At 39.1% G+C, this 21,392-nt stretch overlaps 1 protein-coding gene across 6 annotated transcripts; it reads right to left on the reverse strand.

Annotated features, from left to right (window-relative positions):
• Nucleotides 1-623: 623 nt before the first annotated feature.
• Nucleotides 624-20,776, reverse strand: tpd52 (tumor protein D52). Of its 6 annotated transcripts, none has more exons than XM_079484502.1 (8): nucleotides 20,560-20,701; nucleotides 5,962-6,086; nucleotides 5,570-5,718; nucleotides 5,210-5,311; nucleotides 4,241-4,267; nucleotides 2,969-3,010; nucleotides 2,383-2,431; nucleotides 624-2,293 (listed from the first exon to the last, which is right to left on the reverse strand). In XM_079484502.1, the coding sequence occupies exons 1-8, from the start codon at nucleotides 20,576-20,578 to the stop codon at nucleotides 2,171-2,173; spliced, it is 636 nt and encodes a 211-aa protein (XP_079340628.1). In that variant the 5' UTR covers nucleotides 20,579-20,701; the 3' UTR covers nucleotides 624-2,170. The 6 variants fall into 6 exon arrangements, with proteins under 6 accessions (XP_079340628.1, XP_079340625.1, XP_079340629.1 ...); XM_079484499.1 differs by lacking the exon at nucleotides 20,560-20,701 and adding an exon at nucleotides 10,590-11,110; XM_079484503.1 differs by lacking the exon at nucleotides 4,241-4,267 and having other exon boundaries at nucleotides 20,560-20,776.
• Nucleotides 20,777-21,392: the final 616 nt, after the last annotated feature.

Here is a 21,392-nt window from a genome sequence, read left to right on the forward strand (position 1 = left end):
ACGTTCAGACTTTATTCTAGGAGGATTTAATGATGCGGGTTCCCATAACCTCACACATTACCAGAGACCCTTATAGTTTCCATCTAAACCAATAAAGTTACCATTACAACCATACATTTTTTACTTTTTTCAGTATTTATATACAATCTAACATTTTTTGCAGTGCTGTGAATTTTAATGATATAATGGAAATGATACATTAATTGGGCATAAACAACATAACTGCACCTGCCTTGTTAAAGCATAGGCCTATTTACCACGCGCATCCAGAACAGAACCTAAGTACATACAATAGCCATATAAAGGCACAAAATGGATGCACTAGGTTGACAAACATGAGTCAAATGCAAAAATTACAATAATAACTTGAGCACTTTATGTAGTGTTTATTTACCTCTACGTCACAATGATCATTTGAGGCTTTTCTTAGCAAACTGATATAGGGGATGAATCAAAATGCAACTTATTCATTGCAAGTATTCAAAGCCCCTTCATTATGAAGTCATCATAAGAAAATGTACATTAGGGTGCCATCTAGTGTTTTGTAGAGGCAGTGCAGCTCTGCGCATTAAAGCGTCTCTTGTCCACAATAGCTGCAATATTTCAAAGAATCAAGGCTTGGGAATGATGGTGTGTAATTTGCTTTATTAGACATCTGACATTCAAACGAACAAAGTTGCTTTTCGGTGCACTAGGTAATAGTCTTTTGGGATGTTATTTCTAAACAGCAACCCAACAGACCAATATTGGCATTCAGTGTAAAACAAAATATTTCAAAGGTGATGTTGAGAAAATAAAACATACAACACCTGAGCTATGACATTAGCGAAGCAGAACTTTGAGGGGAAATACAAAACAGGGTTTTTGGTCACACTGGGGGTTTTAATCCCAAGAACACATGGGTTGTTGACTTTGCGCGATACGATATAGATATATATTCAATTTGGAAACAGAATCTTATGTAATCACCAATAAACGTTAACGGAAAATGAACAACAGCAAACCTTTCGCAATATGAACTATATATCCATTTATCTAAAAGAAAAACGTTCAACATTTTAAACAATAAAGCAAAAGACCGTAAAACTATATTTTTATTTGAAAATATGTAGTGCTGGAACTTAGAGCTAACAAACATACATTTGATGATGTACAAGACGTTATCCAACGACAGGCGAGATATATAAGATGTACACCTGTTATAAATGCTGTTTTTGGTCTACGGTCGATTCTTTAATTCTATCCGTTGACATCGTAGTATGTCATATTGCACCATACTATCAAATTCCGATGGTATCAGAAACAAACAGAAGGCACTGAGATCTCAGTGAGGACCTAAAGCACTACTGAAATGAAGAGAAAAGCCCATCTCGTACCTGCTCATTTTATGACAAAGCTCTCATGAGCACACAAACAGAGTAATAACACAATGTCTTAACATTCTTCGATCATATTTGGTGTGATGGTTGTTATAATACACACACATTGTTAAGACAGAACTCATGTTCTGAATTTGCATTTTTGGCATTGATTAAAAGTATGAAACAAAAACAGAGAACAAACACTAAATTATACGGATAGAACAAAGCACTGCTAAATGTAACTGTGCTAGTTGAATTTTTTAAGAAGTTAAACGTTTTCGAACATTTTCCCAAACCAAGAGAAGTCGAATTTTAATATATATATTATAATTTTTCTAAAGACTCCAGGATATATCACTTGAAAGTGTAAAAAAACCCACCATTTCAGGCTCAGCCTCTCGTGAAAGCTAAGACAACATCACTGACCCAAGGTTAGGGGTTAGAGGTCAATGCAGCAGTGGACCGAGTCATGTATTGCTCCTATACGTCATACGCACACATCTGCTCCAGTGTAGGACTACCATGTCCTGTCTGAGAATGCCCCAGACCCAGTACACAATATATATTTCTATGTCAACACACGGGTTAAGTGGACCACACAAAATTTTGAATCCACATGTACGACACATGCCGCACACGCCTGGTTTATCAAATCACATGTTCTGAATTGATTGTAAATTCAGAATGTGTGTCCATATCGCTGTCTGTTTTAGCAGATTATTCCGCTTATTTTGGCAGGAGGTGAACAGAAGGTGGAGAGAATAGAGAGGACTATGGGATGCTGGTTTGGAGGGGTGAGATGTGGATCTTTAGTGGGGTTCTTGATCTGGTGTAATTGTTCCCTCTGGCTGTTTCACCACTGGCTCTTCACTCGGGGTGAAGTCTGAAACCTCATCGGTATCTCCGGTCGAAGGTGTGGGGCTCATCTTGGTCTGCAATGCCATAAATGAAGCCGATGGGTTTGTTATGTTTCTCACCCAAACACACACACACAAGATTAATAATATCCACATTGCCTCACCTTTAAAGTATCAACTTTATCCTCGAATGACTTGAAGGTGGGTGTGTTCCTGAAAGAGATGTGATGAAATGTTAAACTTTTAAACGTATTAGAAGCAACCTGATGCCAAAAAGAAGCCAGTATATCATGTTTGCAGTCTCTGTTAGCAACAATTTATTTACTACGACTGTAGACATCACATACAGTACAATAGCTTCAAAACACACAAGGTTCACATTAACACGGTGGCTGTTGTTATAAGTAAAGAGTTGATGTGTATCAGCATTAGCTCTTAAAGTAACAGTAACCTAATAAACCTGATGCTGTCACGGTTGTCTCAAAACACTTCACAGTAATGCAGTCAAAATTGGGAAAATGATGAATAATACAGTGGTCAAATTAAAACCACACTTTCCACTGGTCTCAATAAAGGATATTAAAATATATCAATAATGATCGATATCGAATGATATAAAACATATCAATGACACATTTTCAGCTGTATCGTCTGGCCCGGTTTGAAATGAAACGCGGGTGAGTAAATGATGGCAGATTTAAATTTTTGGGTGAACCCTTTCATTCATTTTTTCTGTGAACGGTCTCTTACCTCATCACCGGCATGCTAGCAGAATGTTGTATGGAGCGTATACTACAGGCATCCGTCAGCAGTAAAGAAGAGCAGACATGTGTTAGCCAAAGCCGTGAGTCACATTAAAAGTGAGGAATAAAGCCATGCGCCCGACACGCGACACTTCATGCGTGTCTTCAAACCATTATGGATTTAAGACTTTATTACCGGTATCACAGACATGGATTCACACCACATCCATTACGCCTGTTTAAATAAGCAGCGTGTGAAAGTATTTGCAGGGACTCAGCTGGGTTTAAACGTGTGATTGTCAGAGCAAAGGATGTGTTCAAGAGCGTGACGGCCACAAGATTGAAAAGCTCATGTGGGATAAACACACACGCACTGCAGAGTCTAATGAGAAACAATGAGATGATGCTACAGCAGTTGTTAAAGTTACATGAAGCGCTACAGACGACGGAAAGCAGGAGAAATGTGTGATGAGGAATGAGTTTAAGACCACATTATGAATCTGGGATTTAAAGTGTAATATAACCCCTCAAGTTGAATCATCAGGTTTGCACACACTTGTTAATAACTTGGGGGGCACATGGGGGGCATTTTGAAATTCACGTAAATTACACTTTTAACTGTGATGCTGGAAACAAAACCTTTGTGTCAATTTTATAAATTTCATATTTTACACCATATGAAAGCTGAATAAATAAGATTTCCATTGATATATGATATGTTAGGATAGGACAATACTTGACAGAGATAACTATTTAAAACTAGAAGGGTTCAAAGAATCTAAATTCAGAGAAAATCGCCTGTAAAGTCTTTAGCATAGCATATTACACACAAAAACTAAGTTCTGATATAGTTATGGTAGGAGTTTTGCAACGATCTTCATGGAACATGATCTTTACTTAACATCCTAAGGATTTTTGGCATAAAAGATAAATAATTTTGACCCATACAATATGGCTTTTGCCACAAATATTCCCGTGCTACTTAAGACTGTGATTTTGTGATCCAGGGTCGCATACTGTTTAATAGTTGCAATTCATTTTGTAATGTATATAACAACAAACATGCACAACCGAGGTGTTTTCACTAGTTGTTTCTGAGGTTTGGCCTTCATATCGCATGCACACTCACACATGAGAACAACCCTTTAAAAAGACAAAATGTGCATGCATAAACAGAGAGACAGGAGGCATGCTAAGTCTATTCATCACACTACTGAACCGTATAGCATTCAATATACTGTAACCAGCTTAAGTCTGAAGCAACTGCACACGCTCTTACCCAAAGGAATTGGAAAATGACTGTAATCTGTAAAATGGCAGAGGTTTTGTTAGCAACAGTTAATGGAGTCGCCAGCATTGCAACAGGCTGTCGCAAGACTGTGAAACTGAATGCATGTCTGTTCAATGTGGGTGTCTACGGTTAAAGGCTTTACTGTAGCTCAATGTCTCATGTCTTCTGAGTCCTATGCTATTTTGTCCAGCAGTGTTCTGGTAAAGGCTTATAAACTGAATGAGTGTCGGAGCTCACAATGGTTACGTTCACACACCACAGGGATTGGAAATCCTGTTAGCGACGAGTGCGACTGTCAAACCGCAAAATAATTTTCTGCCGCACGTTCATACATTATGTACCTTTGACCGAATTCAGTCATGACATCTTTATTCCAGCTTCAGACTACATACATTTAGCCCAATTCTAGCAATATACGAGTATCATGATAAATCGCAAACGACAACGGACGCTGGATGCGAGACTTGATCGGTTCGTTTCGTATAGTTCGTCATAGTTTGTGGAGCTACAACAGTCACGCTCTTGTTAGTGGAGGTCAGTCGCTAGTTCTGCCTTCTCAATGACAAAGCACAAAATACGAAAAGCTATTACTTAGGTAGCAACGTTGTTTCTTGTCTACGAAACATGAAGAATTTAGGTATTGGAATCCCATATTCGGACACACTGAGCACTTTTCCACCATCGCGCTGAATCGTTCTCGTTGCTTAACCGTTCAACTCCGTGCCGATCCATGCCAGCCATACCGGTTTCAATTTCCACGGCAGGGTGGACAACGGAAAGTTTTACAATATAAACACAAGTGCTTTCTGTTAACAACAACTTTTAGCATTCCAGACAAAGTTCTTACAACAAGTGTTTTCTGCTGCTGTGTGAACATAACCAGAGTGGTCCGAAATGGACATTGTTAGTGCACGATGTTAGTGAGGTGTGTGCACATCTGTGCAAAACATTTCTCACCTCACGTCTTCAAGTTTTCTGGTAATGGCTGAACCCATGCTGGAAAATGCTGTCGTCGCCTTCTGTCCAACTTGAGACAGGGTTTCTGAGGTCTTCTTATACCTGCTCATCACAGACAACAGGCAGATCAGTAACCAACAGCATAACAACATCATATCACTTTAACAGCTGGAAAGAAAAGCATAAACAAGTTAAGGCAGGAATCTTCACAACTGTATTTCTATAATGCGATTCAGACAAACGGCAAGTATTTAAAGTCGTAAAAGCATAGAAGATGTGGCAACAGATGGAGCGCTCCGCAGCAGCAGCATGAGAGGCGTGGGCGGCACACAGATGCCTGAGATCGGTGAGGGCACGTACGCGGTGGAGGTGGTGACTTCATGCCAGCTCTTGCTCAGGTTCTGTTTGAGCTCGTTGAGTGGATTGATGCCCAACTTCCGCTTGATCTCCGCCACCTGCTTCTCCTTGGCTGCTAACACCTGAGTGAGAGTCTGGATCTCGTCTTCAACCTGCAGCGCAGAAGTATACAAAATGCACTTGATGTGGATAAAGTGGTAAAATAGAGCTGCAATTGAGTTTGTGGGGCATTTGGTTCAGCTATACAACATGTAAAAGTTTAGCTTTTAAAAACAACCACGTGATGATAAGACCAGATAATATTTGACACTCTTCATTGCATTTCTCAATTGAAAGAAAAGTGGAATGGTGTCGTGAAATCTCTTGACATAGAAAAGTACTAAAGGATGTTTAACCTTAGCGAGTTCACTGTGTAGTTCGGCTTGTTCTTCTTCACTCAGGGCTGTGCTGGATGCAGATGGTCCTACTGCGTTCACTGCATCTTCACCAACTTCTGGGACGAATTCTTGCCTCTGGGCGCCTACAGACAAACACATCCACCACCAGTTAGTTCAGACTTGAATTATCTTCCCATGTTATCAACATTTTTTGAAACCTTGGAAATATTTCGCAATACTTAAGTGAAGACGATCACAACCAGTTCACACGACTTTCTTTTAAACTAGTTTTGTATAACAACATAAATGGCACCCGCTATGTATTATAACAGTTCGAATAACTTCAGTTGAACTCTAATTCAAAGTATAAGGCCTGTTTGTTAGTTTGACAGTAAGTGGCAAGAATAACTTTATTATGAAGTTTATCATCAGACGTCAGGCCAGAGGTAAAAAAAGAATGAAAATAAAGATGAAGACATGAGTCAAAGAGCTTTGAAAACTTTGTAAGGGCTGCCAGATATCTGGAAAATGCACTTTGATTTACCATTGACATGACATTCCACAGAAATAAAACATACAGTAATGGATGTCATCATTTAACAAGCTGAGAAATAGAAGGAAAGGCCAAAAAATCGGCGCCGTCAATCAAACTAAGGAGTTCCAGATGGTCATAAACTGAGAACTGCACTCATCGCATATTAGCCTCACATCAGTCCATTTTCCAATTAGACAAATCTGTGTTTTTGTCCAGCCCATAATAAAGCTTTTATAAGATTAACGGGAATGACCTGATAAGATCGTGCTCGAAGTCAGGTCTGGGATCAATATCTTCAGTAGCTGACTGTGTTAGCTGGCAAAGATCTGCAGCTCTCATTCATTTGATGGATTATATTTGACAAAAACTTCAGCGAACAAGAAAAGTTCAGTTACCAATAGAAGTATACACCTGCAATATGGACAGGTGTAATTCTGCACCCACAGAGGATTCGGGAATTTAGAGAATTTTGGACTGTAATACACCTTACATTCATTCATTCAGTTTGAGTTGATGGGTTAAAAATGAGGGCAAGTCGTGTTTTAAAGGTCCAGTGTATGACATTTAGTGGCATCTTGCAACCAACGTCTCACTCCACCTGACACAGGACAAAGATAAAGTCACGTTTTCTCTTCTTTGCCAGAGGAGATAACACATTTATGAAACACGCTCTGTAGAGCAGTTTGTCCGTTAAGGGCTACTGTTAAAAGCTAAAAGATGTCGGACATGAACTTCACCTGGTAAGTGAAACTGCATCAAATGTCTGTGTTTTGCTGGCTTTGCTGGGATTTGATCACGATTATTATGTCAACGATTCGATTCGATATCCCGATGCATCGCCTGTCTCCCTCACACTTTAACACTCTGTCTACATCGCACCCGAGCACCGATGATCAACGACAAAAGACAACAGGAACCATTAAGAACAAAGTGTCTGTCACGCCGCATCCAGTGGGGAGGAAATTTCTGTATATAATAGTCTTTTGTCGCACCGCTCGTGTGTGGTGTGGTGTGGACAAGCTGTAACTGTTGAGCTCTTTCTTGTCAAAGCCCCAAATATACGCTTTAGTGGGGCGCTCTTCTTTGATAACACGAGGAGACGCGGTGGTTTTCGATGCAGTTTGGCGTCTTTAACATGTCGAACGAGTGCTTTACATCTTAAAAAACTTTAAACACTGGTCCAAGTTCAAAAATATATGAAAATGCGCGTTTGTGCTTCCTCCGCGCACACACTTATCTGAACGTGCCAGAAAGAAAAGAAAGAGGGAGGGAGAGATGTGCAAGCGCTGATCGTGCTAAAACTACCGTCTGAAAGATGTTTTTATATGCTTTTTGTCAAATTAAACGACATTTTATTTACAATAGAACAGTAAACACTGGCATATTTAATTGCATGTTTTAATAATCGCGTATATGTTTGTATATGTTTCGATGCAGTGAGCGTTCACATTTGCATTGCGATGCATCGTAAAATCGATTATTTTTGACAACGCCTTCGAGGGCTCGCCTGTCTTTGGAAATAATCGTAGAGCTGTATCAGTCCTTTATAAATTTGATCAAACTAAAGACTCTTCCAAGATACGAACTTAGTATGCAGGTCTACTCTACAGGTACTCAACATTAATATGAGATTGGCAGAAACTGCGTGTGTTACCTCCACTTTGGAAGAAGAACATTGCACTTACACATGACGTATCAGTGCATTTGATGTTTGGTAGTTCTGGAAAAACCAGTCGTTCTGCCTTTCACTTAACACAAAGGTAAATGGGAACTAAAGGGGATCTTTTGTACTGTTGCTGGCTGTGATACAACAACGCAAATGTTTGGTGTGTGGTTTGTTTTAAACACGGATCTCAAACCAATGATAGAAAGAAATGAAACCGAGACTTTCCGATGAAGACCACTGCTTTTAAACAATCTCAAAGCCACTATCACGCAAATCCAAACAACTTGAAGAAAGAAGGATTGTTCTACGTGCATGTAAAGCATGCATTTCCAATGCAATTGTTTATTCGTTGAACTCAAGTCATTACATTGAACTGAGCATGGTGTTACATTCATGTACATGATACACCCTAATAGAGACTGGTGGCAGTGGTGTATCATCCTCGCTCACTGTGGGAACTGAATATTGAGTGTCAACCAACAGTCAACTTAAAAGAAACAGCTGAGAAGTTTACACATGACATCAGTCACATGCTCATGATGTCACTATAATATTTATCAGTGCCCTTCATATTGTAAAGAAAAAATGTTTTCATTGAAAAGCAGATTACCCAGACTATCCCCGAGTACTTATTGCCTACAGTGAGGTGTTTTACAGTACAAACAAACCGGTTTAATGGAGCAACATTCTTCTGCAGGGAGATAAAAAGGCGCAACATTCCTCCGACATAATACTTTCTGCTGGAGGTGGTTTAAAGCAATAGTTCACCCAAAATAAAAACTCAGTCATCAGTTATTCACTCTCATGTCACTCAAAATCAGCATATGACTCTTTCTTCAGTGGAACGCAAGAGAGGATATTTTGAGAAATGGTTTACAATAGAAGTCAATGCGAGCCAATGTTTGTTTGATTACCAACGTGCTTCAAAATACCTTTTCTGGGATTCTGCAGATGACAGAAAAGCACACATGGAAATGACATAAGGGTAAATAAATGCCCCTTAAAGGTCCAGTGTGTGAGTTTTAGCAGCATCTACGGTTTCGAATTGCAAACCAGCGACTCACTCCAACCCTCCCTTTCCAAGCAGTACGACGGCTGACACAGGGCTAAGATGTTGTCACGTTTTTGCTTCTTTTCTGGGGGAGATATCATATTTACGAAACATACTCTGTATAGCAGTTTGTCCTTTCATGGCTACTGTAGAAACAACATGGCGGATTCCATGCAAGGGGACCCGCGGTGTATGTAGATAGAAATAGCTCATTTTAAGACAATAAAAACAACGCATCAGGTCTTTATACACCTCTGAAGACATAGTATGTCTATTATATTGCATTTCTGTCAATAGATCCTCCAAAAAAGTACACACTGGACCTTTAATGCTGATATGTTAAAACCCTCACAAATGTTTGTGACACCAGCAAGACAAACAGACAGTTTACTAAAAAATGATTGTTGCAATAGTGATCACAAGCAGTGTACACAAATCACAACGGAAAAGTTAACTTTCTGCCCAAATTGGTGTTGAAAACATTTCGGATACGATCAGACCACCTGATCAGTTGCCTTGATTTCATCACACAATCTGTCACAATTTCCCTTTTAAAAGTTTGTGGTTCAACGTCCACATCAGTCCGGCTGAATCTCCACACACGAGTTTCTAGAGGCAAAATAACAAGAATCATTGCATCTCATGAATACCTATATAAAGAAATCTTTCCAGCTCAGATGTGTCATGTCAGTATACAGGTTAAATCAATGACCTCCCTTCAGTCCGAATAATGAGATTGGGGCGCACTATGCAAACACATTTGTAATTTGCTATCCGAGCCACTGCTCGGCATTAAGTGATTAACATCTTAATTGTATTTTAATACCAATAGTGGCTGGGGAATAAATTATAAATGCAGTTTTAATGCACGGTACAGTTAAGCATGTGCCATTTGGGTGCTTGCCAGTATAGTCCTAATAATTCAATTCAGATACAAGGAAAAAATGATAAAAGGGATAGTTCACAAAACATCTGCTATCATTTATTCTCCCTCATGTAATTTAAAACATGTAAATGACTCAAAAAAAGAAAGAACACAAATGAAGATATTTTGAGGATGTCTCGGTGGTGTCGTGTCCATACAATGGAAGTCAATGGGGTCAATGTTACCAACGTTCTTCGAAATATCTTCTTTTGTGTTCTGCAGAGAGTCAAAGTATTTCAAATGTTGTGCACTTTAGTATGTTATATCTGGTCATTGCGTCCATTTCACCATAACTCGAGGGCTCACTGATGCCCCCAATTGACCAGCATCTGCTCCTGACACCTGGCCTTCTTCACAACATCAGCACCTGACATGAGCTCTCATATCCACCCGCACGCTTTCATTAACGCTCGTCCACAACTCAACACACACACACACACAAAATCAGCAGCTGAACAAACACCATTACCTCTGAACGACGGTACGGGTGAACCGGGAGGAGTGAAACTCTCTTTGGGTGACAGGTATAAGTAGCTGGTGTTCACTCCCTGCTCAAAGTTAAACAGAGACTTGTACTCCTCCACGGGTTCCTCCATTCTGCCCATGAACAGGAAGCTGCCCGGGCGGTAATTAATTTCATGTGACCGGGCGTGTGAGCGCTATTTGTCCGATCTTCTTGCGTAGCTGCGAGAACAAGCGAGCGTTGGGGATTCTGCAGTGCTAGCAGGGTTGCCGCAGGCTCACATGACAGCGGGCCAGAGGCAGCGGCGACAGAGCGTTAATGAGTTACCAGAATGTCCTATTCCGGCATGAGACGACACTCCCAGCTGTAATCTTAAAAGTCCTTGTGGGGATTAGAGTGTATGGAGCTGCACTTAAACTAGTCTCATGAAAAGCATCGTCTTTAGTTGTTTCTGGGCTGCCTCATGCTCAGCCCCCTCCATGCATCTTCTCGTCCATTGGAAATGAAGATCCATTTGTTCTCTGGTCACATGACACAGGGGCAAGCCCATGAAAAGAAGCGGTAATCTGCCGTGGCCCAGATTAGGACACTAATACATTACAGAGCATTCGTGCATCCACACAACTACACACCGGCTGCCCAAACTATTATACTCAGAATGAAATGGATTCAGCCAAGTGAAAGAAATTCATAATATTTGATACCTAAAGGCCGACACGGAGTATCGTGTTCTCCTTCTACAGCATTATAGTGTATTCTGAGATGCTTTCTAGGTCTTGTCCATTTGTTGAGTTAATATTCTTGTAAATTACATTTACAGCAGATAACAAACTATGTAGGGCTATACTGTATGTAGATAGGATTGGCACAGACCTGGAATTCCAATAGTATATATTTCTTCACTAAGAACTGTGGTATACTGTACTGTGAGCTTTATCTGTATTGTTTGTGTCTCTTGAGCTGGTGTTTCGATGATGTCTAGATCGAAATATTTTCTTGACTCAAAGATATTTGAACAAATGTTAGAAACCAAACAGATCTCATCCCCCATTTACTGCCATAGTAGGGAAAATAAATACTATGAGAGTCAATGGTTCTTTTAAGTCCGCTACTATCAGACAGACAAGCCCGACACACATTGACAGAGAGAAATGCAACAGGACAGAGATGATGCTTCACCTCATGCTGATATTTCTTTTTAAATGTTTACTGTATTATCAAAAACTTTGATGGTGATTTTTAGTGTTGATTTAATTATTTCCACAATCTTGTCATAGTTTTATCAACAAAAATGTTTGTACCAGTGTTGCAATTCAAATCTTTTCATTCTCACCATGAGGGACACGCGCCGCCCGGAATAATCGAGTACTCGTTTTTCAAATCTGTCCAGTATATGGTCAAAAATGCCCATCTCTGCATAAAACCTATTGCAGATTTTTCCCTGTACGGTTTCAAAGTATCTACTGTAGGTTTTTTAATATAGTTTATAAATGAATAATATAGTTTGCTGAAGTATTTTTTCATGTTTTCGACGTATTCCTAGGGCCCTAAATGATGAAAGAATTGTCATTTTTTGATGAACTATTCCCTTTAAGATTGTAGCCTATACACAAGTTTCCGGAGTAAAAATGAACGTGGGTACAACTTCCGGTGAAGTGGCAGAAGTAGTGTATTGAATAACTTATACCGATGACAGAAAATCAGACTGTGATTCATATTTTGTATTGAAATACGGTTGGTTTCATGTGGTAATCTATTAAAAACAACTTACAAACTGATGAGAAACCGCTGTTCATGGCTGCACTTATAACCATTATTTGAAGCTGATATGCTTGATGTAAAGTAGGTATTTCTTCCACTCATGGTCTTTTAAACAAAACCTCGAGAGAATGTTTCAAGTTGTAAAAAGCCAGATTTTGCACATGATCATTAGTATAATGTTCATCAGATTAATGGTCAGCTGGCGATACAGCAGCTTTATGATATGTGCATCAAAAAATACATTTACCACATCTTTGAATAGCACACAATCGACATCTTGATCAAATTGCTAATTGTTTTACTTTCACAACAACTGAATCAATAAAGCTACTAAACATCCGCAGTTAAGTATTAAAATCGAACCCATTCCTTACAGCAGAAATGCATTTATTTACATTGATCCGTAAGTTTCTCTCATCTTTCACGCAAAGCGTCATGGGGCGTGAAAAACTTGTGGATATAAATCTTAGCAGAATTTGCTGTTGTAATATGAAAATCTTTTTTTAAGCACCGTATGCATTAGGTAATGTAGACCTCATGTAAACTCAATAATTCAATCTAAATAATACTATTAAGCTCACGATCGCTTTTAGCATAATCGAAGTAGCATCGCGCTGTTTCTGTACGAAGGTATGGATCAGAGACGGCTGACAGCAAATTGTGTTGACAGTAAAACTTCAGACTGTCATGTTTCTCATGAATTTGCGCTCAAGGTGCGTGACAGAAGCACATGTGCACCTCGGTCAGAGCAGCATAAACGCGATTAAAGGGAAAGTTGACCCGAAAATCAACTTTGTGTTTTTTTTTTCTCACCCACATGACGTTTAACATGTTTAGAGAACTTCCGGCATCTTCGGAGCACAAATGAAGATATTTACATTTAGGGTGACATTCGAGAGATTTCCAGGCCTTCTCATAGACATCATGGTGGCAGTGTTTGCCAAGGTCCAGAAACGTACGAAGACATGGTTAAATTGGTCCATCCGCACATAGTGGCTCAGACCTTTCCAAAAATTGACATCTAAATATCTGTATTTGTGCTCCAAAGACACAAGACGTTTCTAAACATGTTTAACGTCCTGTGGGTGAGAAAAGGAAAAATAAATCATGAAAATCATGAACTTCCCCATTAAGGTGTCTACATGCCTTCATATTGCAGTTAAAACCGCTGTACACCACAAGCACGTTGATTTCCCTGAAGAGTGTTATCACAGTAAACACAATGTGCCTCCGTGAATAACAAGCAGCCTGGTGAACCGGACGACCTGACATAGCAACACAGGCTCAACCAATGAGTCTGGGGCGGCACTACCAGAGGAGCAATTGAGAAACCCCTCCATATACATAATCTATTAATGCCAATCAGTTTCTGATGCTTTAAACATCCTGTTTCACCAGGTAATGTGCCTGATAAGATAACATTCAAATGTTCTGTAAATGTAATTTCATGTTGACTTTAAAGCCGGCCATGGGCACCACAACCCAGCTCCAGTTCAGAGAAGTTGTTTGAAAGAGGAAATGAGCACATTTGTTCTGACAAAACTCTTTGATCACAGGAATAGGTCACACAAAACAATAATTGTGTACTGACCCATCACTCTTGTTTTTATAAAACCATATGACTTCATTCTTCTGGGGGTCACCACTAAATAAATTCAGCAAATTGTTTGTGATGCTCTCTTTTAGCCTATATCATAAAAGGGATGGGGACCAGGAGCTGAACTGCAAAAAGGTACTAAATTTAAGGTGTTACATACCGAGTCTTCTGAAGCCATATGAGGAACTGACTGTTTTTACTGTTACTCGCAGAACCACAGTCACCACTTCCATTATATAGAAAAGATTCACAAATCGACTATTGAAGAACAAAATATGACATAAGCTTTACGTGAACTATTCTTTTTAACACTAATGATAGAGACATTTCTTCCTCCATCCCAGAATCATTCCCATAACCCCACCCATGCAGCTGTGCCCATCACAATGCCAACAGGACAGACATGGAATGCCATAACCTCATAAAGAGTCCTACAGCAATTTAAATCAATGAGCATAAACATGAACCAATCAATGGATGTCTACAAACATCAGGAACTGGATCTCGTATGACTTCCATTTAATCTGAGAGCACAAGTTCAAACACCCAAGTATATAAAGACAGTATTTTAAAGCACATAATAAACCACAGCATCTAATCAATTACTGCGTTATTCCGAACGCACCGCGTCCCGTGACTGAACCAAAATGGGAATCATGGGACGTGAGCAAAAGTCTAGTGGCCTGAGCAGACATATCTCGTGGAAAATTATGGGTGACAACAAGAAAAGTATTTCATCAAAGGGAGTAGGACCTAAACTAACGTGGAACACATTATTGACATGGTATTCAAAGGATATAATCTTTTAACAATACTACCGAGTTCAATAAACTGATTTTTCCTTGTTCAAAATTAAATGAAAGTTAGAAATCTGCTTGGTCACATGGCTGAACACAATCTCTTTCTGCAGAACAGTTGGAGACTCAAAGCAAGGCCTCAGGCAGGGTTTGTAAATGAACACCCGCCAGGCACCAAATGCAAGTACATTTTCTTTTTGGAAAGTGAATTAAAACTCAATTTATTGAGTTGCAATGAGAGTCTGGCATATACATGTTTTGGCATGACCAAATTGTTGCCGAACCAACAAAATAATATTACACAGTGCATGTTAAATAATCAATAAATTAAAACTGAGCATACTAAGCTCTGTAGTCTAAAAGGCTCATTTCAGACCCTGCATAGCCTCAAGTTTCTCTCTTCAGTGTGATGTTAGTCAACATCGTAACCCTGCCAAAATTCTCAACTCTGTGTAAAATAAAATAAGCCATATTTTTACATGTGGCGTAATGACTCGCTACGTTGAGTGAGAAAAGCTTAGAAAATTCTACTGGAAGCCATACATCTCTACCTAGAGCTGTGAACATGGCAGAGGAGAAGATGAATATTTGTGCTCGCTGCTTGCGTAAAGTTCGCCGGATAACAATAAACGATGTTCGTAAGTGTTGTGAGACTGTCAGCTGCCTAAACTATTAAACTATACGTTTAAAAATTCATGGGCAGCTTGGATGCTATTGCTTTTAGCATCTAACATGTAACGTTAAGGCTGGATTACACTGAATGACATCATCTTTACACAGAGTTTATCAACGATTTTTAGCTCTTAAATACCTTTCCCTTTAACAAGAAATTTGTGTGAATCTGACCAGATATCGATAACACAGTTCGCATTAAGACACATTTGTTTACATCTGTCATATGGCTCCGATATGCAGGTTTGCTGTAAAGAAACAGACATCGCTTGGCTTTTAAAATGTATTATATTGACCTATCGCAGCTATCTTTCAATTTATTGTTTACATTTTGTGTAGTTTTCCAAGGATCACAGACAAAGCCGTACTGTAAACCACAAGAAATATGAGAAATGGTTAGGGAGGATGAGCAGAACAGGGACATCTTTTGAAATAATAGTAAGCATTTTTACTGTGTATTGAGAGAATTTCATATAGACTATTCATTTTAATCATTTTAAATATTAAAATATTTGACTTTACAATCTTCCAAAAGCATTTGTTTGACGTATTTAATAGTCTTAGTATTTTACCTGACAGTTTCTCTGTAACAGTGACAAGCTTACATTAATGGATCAGATTTTCATATTAGAATATCTTTATTGTCATGTCACAGCTGCATACAACAAAATTTGAGTTTGAGAACCAATTCACTGTATCGGGATGTGTACACATTGTAAAAGAATTGCAAAAAAGACAACATTTGAAACAAAAAATGATTTATACTTCAACAAGCCATCAACAAAACTGGCATTCCACCTTCTGATGTCTTTAGACCAATGCAGTGAACGCACGTCTGAAAGAAAACTGTCTTAACATGCAGACCAGAGTTTCAACACGGCAGCGCACCAACAAACTTCACAGTGGAAATTTCCACCACTGAGATCATAAAAACTTGCTAAGTTTTTAGCAAAAGATAAAAGTCAGGTAAACGTTCAACCTCTATAGCTGACTGGTCTATAACCAATTTCGCCTAAATGTGTGACGTTCACATTTATGAGAGACCAAATTCAGCAATACCTGTAAAGATTAGACTACAGGTTCCTCATTCCACAGTGAACAGCTATTAGTTTTTTTTATTTCTCTGTTTCTATGACAGCAAGATCAGAACAGTGCAAAGCACTGCCTAAACAGCAGATCTCTACAAATGAAGTCCATTTATTAAAGATGTAAACTGATTTTCACGGTGTTAAAGCAGGTTTTTTAATCCACGGGTCACTTCTAAACAGGAACAGAAGGCTACACCCTGCGTTCAGTATCTGGGTGAAAGGTTTCCCATTGATGACTCAGTCTTTATATCCTTAATGCCACATCCTTACTACAGATTCGCTAACTAGAGATTTCTACGATGCTTCCAACAAACACGTTGTGCATTGACCAGTGTATGGGATACACAAATACTGGAAGGAGGTATACCTGCCCGCCATCTCTAGGAAAATAAACGAAAGGTGTCTCTCTGGCTTTGTCTTGCAATCTTCTCATCAGGTCGCACAATGGCCTGTGGGCAGCAGCTGTAGAGAGACATGGGCATGCAGAAAAGAGGAATGAGCAGATGGCAGCTCTGCGTGAGAGAGATGAGGGGTGGGGAACAGAAGATTCAGACAGGAAGGCTCTGGCTCCTGGAGTGGCTGCTCATCAGCTCACTAAGGCCCAGGAGGGATGAGAGAAAACAGGCCACTCAGATCAAAGCAATGAGACGAGTAGACCAAGATGGACACAGAAGGGTCAGAAGAACAGAGGACTACATAAATAAGCTCTGTGTGACATTAAGTGTACGTAATTACAAAATATTACATCTGCTGGGCCCTTAAATATATGACAAAACAGAAAGCCACCATTTTGACCTTAGCTATAAGCTAGTTATGTGATCTCATCCTCATATCTCAGTTTTAGTTTGGGTTCTCAGGACCTTGTTTCTGTTATTTAAAGAATATTTACATTTGCAAAATTTACATTTTGTTAAATGAATACACGAATAAAGATGTTTAGTGTATTTCTCTTATACTGCAAGTTAACATTTTATTATTTATTTCTTTTATTAATAGAATTAGATTTTGATACCATTTGTGACACGTTATCTCACAATAACCATTTTATTGAATGATGCATATAAAATATATGAACATTTGTATAACAATTAATCATAATACTTTTCAAATGCCTAAGATATACAAATAATCAGTTATTTATTTATCTATCAGACAACTGTCAATCCAATTTCATCATTCTAAGTCTGACAGCCCTACACATACATAGATGTGAATAACAATAGGGTGGTTGACAAACTACTAACTTTATTGACTACTGTAGAAATATATCAGACAATGTTGCCGGTTTAATCGCAACAACAACAAAAAAATGTTGGTCACCCTTCACAAATAATAAATAATTGTTGAGTAGGTTTAAAGTAATTTAATACAATTACATATTATATAAATTGCTACATTATAACCAAATACAGACCAGATGTTAACTTCAGGTCAGGGACCCGTTTCAGAAAGCAGGGTAAGAGCAAACTCAGTGTAAGTTAACCCCAGAAAACAGGATACTCTGGGTTTTCAGTTTCAGAACGCGAGGTATATCAAACCCGTGACCGCGGGGTAAGTCAAGCCCGTTTCAGAAATCAAGGTATCTTATACTTAGAGTGAGTAACCATAGTAACCTACTCTGTGAACCTAACCTGGTCTGGAGCAGGTTTTATTCCACTAACCCGAGGTTTGTTACAATCTCCGCCCCTTTTAGAAGCGCAAGCGGTGTTGAAATTGCCTTCGCCGTTTGTTTTTTCAATCGTTTTCCTTAATCGCGCACAAGTTCGTATCACAGACATTAAATGTCCGTTTATTCAGTACCCGTAGATGAGGAAGCTGCATTCATTCAGAGAGAGTTACATTTACGTCGGGAGAGTATATATGGTGAAGCCACGTTTGGATGTTTTATCATATCCGGAGGATTCTTTATTTGAGAGGCACAGTTTTTCTTTACAGTCCATTAAATATATTCACAATCTGCTTCATCCTTACATCACAAACCTCACTCGTCGTGGCTGCACTCTTACATCTGAGCAGATTCTCTGTATGGCCTTATGTGTCTTTGCTAATGGAAGCTTTCTATATAACACCGGGGATGGTTAGCAAGGCAACTGTATGCAGAGCAGTAAGAAAAGTGTGCATCACTCTCAAGCACTTTATATACATTTGTGTTAAGTTTCCTGTGAGAACCATCAAAGAGGAGTTTCATAGGATTGCAGGTGAATGGTGAACGTCTTTCTGAATAAGCTGATCAAATAAATGTGCTCTTGCTGCCACCTCTAATAATTCAAATACCCTTTAGGATTTCCCAATGTGATTGGGTGCACATTTAAAAGGTCTCACTCGCCCCGCGCGGGCTTCGAACAGATGTCGGTCAGAACGAGAGACGGGCGCTCTAACCACGAGCCTAACCACCGCAGTCCTTATTGCGTCTGTCGCTAGAGCATCACTAGCTGGCCTCCATTACACATAGCTGGAGCAGGGGCAAGCATGGCCAGTTTTTTGTCTTCTATAGCCACAGTGCTCGGTTCTCATATCCTCATAACTTTCAAGGCCAGTTTATTAAATATATCAAACATTTCCCAGTCAGGCATCCTACAAGCAAGAGCATTTAAACTCACCGGACTGAATGATGTTTTTATATTTCATTTCCAGCTGCTGCCATGTTCTTTTTATTGCAGAAGGATTGCACCTACATGACAAAAAATCGTAGGTATATATGTTTATACATATACGATACGATATACATAATATATATATATATATATATATATATATATATATAGTGCCTCCAATTCGACTGGCGAGAAATAAACGGAGCGTTTTTTGTCACGTGGCGTTGCCATGGTGAATCGTGTTATCTTCGCTCAATTGATGATGGCTTTTTAAAGCCGCGGTGAACACGCGTAACCTAGAGTGAAGTTACTCAGAGTGGATTGAACTGATTGAAACCAGCTGTTCTGAAACAGAAAACTCAGAGTAGCGGTTATCTGAGTAAATCAACTCAGAGTTCATATTTTAACTCAGTGTTGCTTGAACCTCCTTATTGAAACGGGTCCCAGGTGCATGCATCAGATGAAACCATCTATAGAAATCTCAGTGCCTTCAATATTTCTATCAGGTCACGTTCTGAGACACAGCAGCACACAATGCAGTTACACAAAGGGATTGGAGCACAATATGCGTTTAAACCAATTGAATGTGTTACCTCGCAAATGATAACATCAACACCGGGTATCTCAACATAAACAAAGTACACCCTGAACCCCGAAAACAACATTAGACTCAACAGATCACAACCTTATGTTCCACATGTCTTCTTGAGATCCAAACTCTACATCTCCTATTTTAATCAGATTCTAAAATAAATGACACAAGAATGAAAAATACATACAAGAGGAAACAAAAATAAATGATAAAGATAAATAAGAGAAGGGAAATTGAGAAAGCTATCAAAACTGTGACATCTTTGTATTTCAGAGCTTTTAGGTTATATCAATTACCACTGGCGTGCCTTAAAATAAAACAGTTAGTCTACAGGACATTACAAGAAAAAGTTATTTTATTTAAAGCTGATTCAGCACACATGTACCACCAAGATCAAGGCAATGACACCATGTGTGGAACACAGACACACATTTCCAGCAGGTGTTTGAAGATAACATATGGTTTAACCAGCCCGCCGATTCTGTACTGTAAGCCCACGCATGTTAACCGCTACAAACATCCTTATTTTACAACGCAAACACGTTTTGCAAATAAAAGATGGGAAACGATGGTTAGCATCTGGTACTTCCCAAATTAATGTGACTAGTATAACGTTAAACAATCACCTATGAGGTCATTTCATTCATCTCATTCTCAAAATGACTCTCCACCAAACGCAAATGTCTCAATATTTCGTCTGACCAACTGTCACGTTAACAACTTTCACACAAGAAAATAACTCGAGCAATTTTCTAAAAGCATCTGGTGGCTGTGCTAACACGCAAGCTAGCTAACTTCTGAAAGTTGACCTCGGCTGCATTTCTTATCTAATATTTTCCGTGTGTCATTTCACGCTCTCGGGAGGTTTCAGATACCTTGATCGGCTTCCTCCATCCTGTCTTTGCGGGTGTTTTATTCTGTACGTTATTCTGGTCCCCGCGGCGTCGCTTCCCACTTCAATCTTGCAAATTTGAGCTCAAAGCTGCCACCGCAACTGGGCTGCTGCGCGAGGCGGGGTGGGGTCGTATGTGGCGTCACGACGCAACGCACGTAGAGATGTAAACAGAAACGCGCACGAGGTCCCACCTGCGCGCCAACAATAAAACAAATTCATACTTAATACTTACTGGCATTGACCTCATTATTGCGTTAACGTATGCATTGGTTTTGCTGTAAATAGCAAAACGTGCAGTTTATTTAGTAAGATTCAAACGATAAATACAGGAATAATAAGTTACCTATATCTAACAATAACATATAATAAAAATGTGATTATTAATAACAATAATTAAAGTAAAACTATTAGAAATTAAAACTAAATATATCCGTTTTTTAGTTGTGGATACCTTTTTGAGAAAAAACTAATCGATTTGTTTCCTATGTATGAAGAAGTCAAACACACTAATCAAATGTTTTGTAAGATAATCTAAAACATGCATTGCGTGGTACCCTCTGAATTTACTTCATCGTTTTATTTAAGTTAAAAAATATTTTTAGAATATGACAGAAACACCAAACTACACACACTAACAAAAAGAAGTACACGTTGAGGGTTGGATCGAGTATAAATAACGAGTTGTGAATTTGCCACGATATAGATCATTATCACTAGGGACGTTGTTTGAAATAAGGGTGGGTCCCTGATGTTGACGAGGTGGATTTAAGGACCTAATTTACAGTGAAACAAGACACCCCCAGAGGAATGCTG

Source organism: Barbatula barbatula (genome assembly GCF_947034865.1).
Source record: "Barbatula barbatula genome assembly, chromosome: 21".
NCBI lineage: Eukaryota > Metazoa > Chordata > Actinopteri > Cypriniformes > Nemacheilidae > Barbatula > Barbatula barbatula.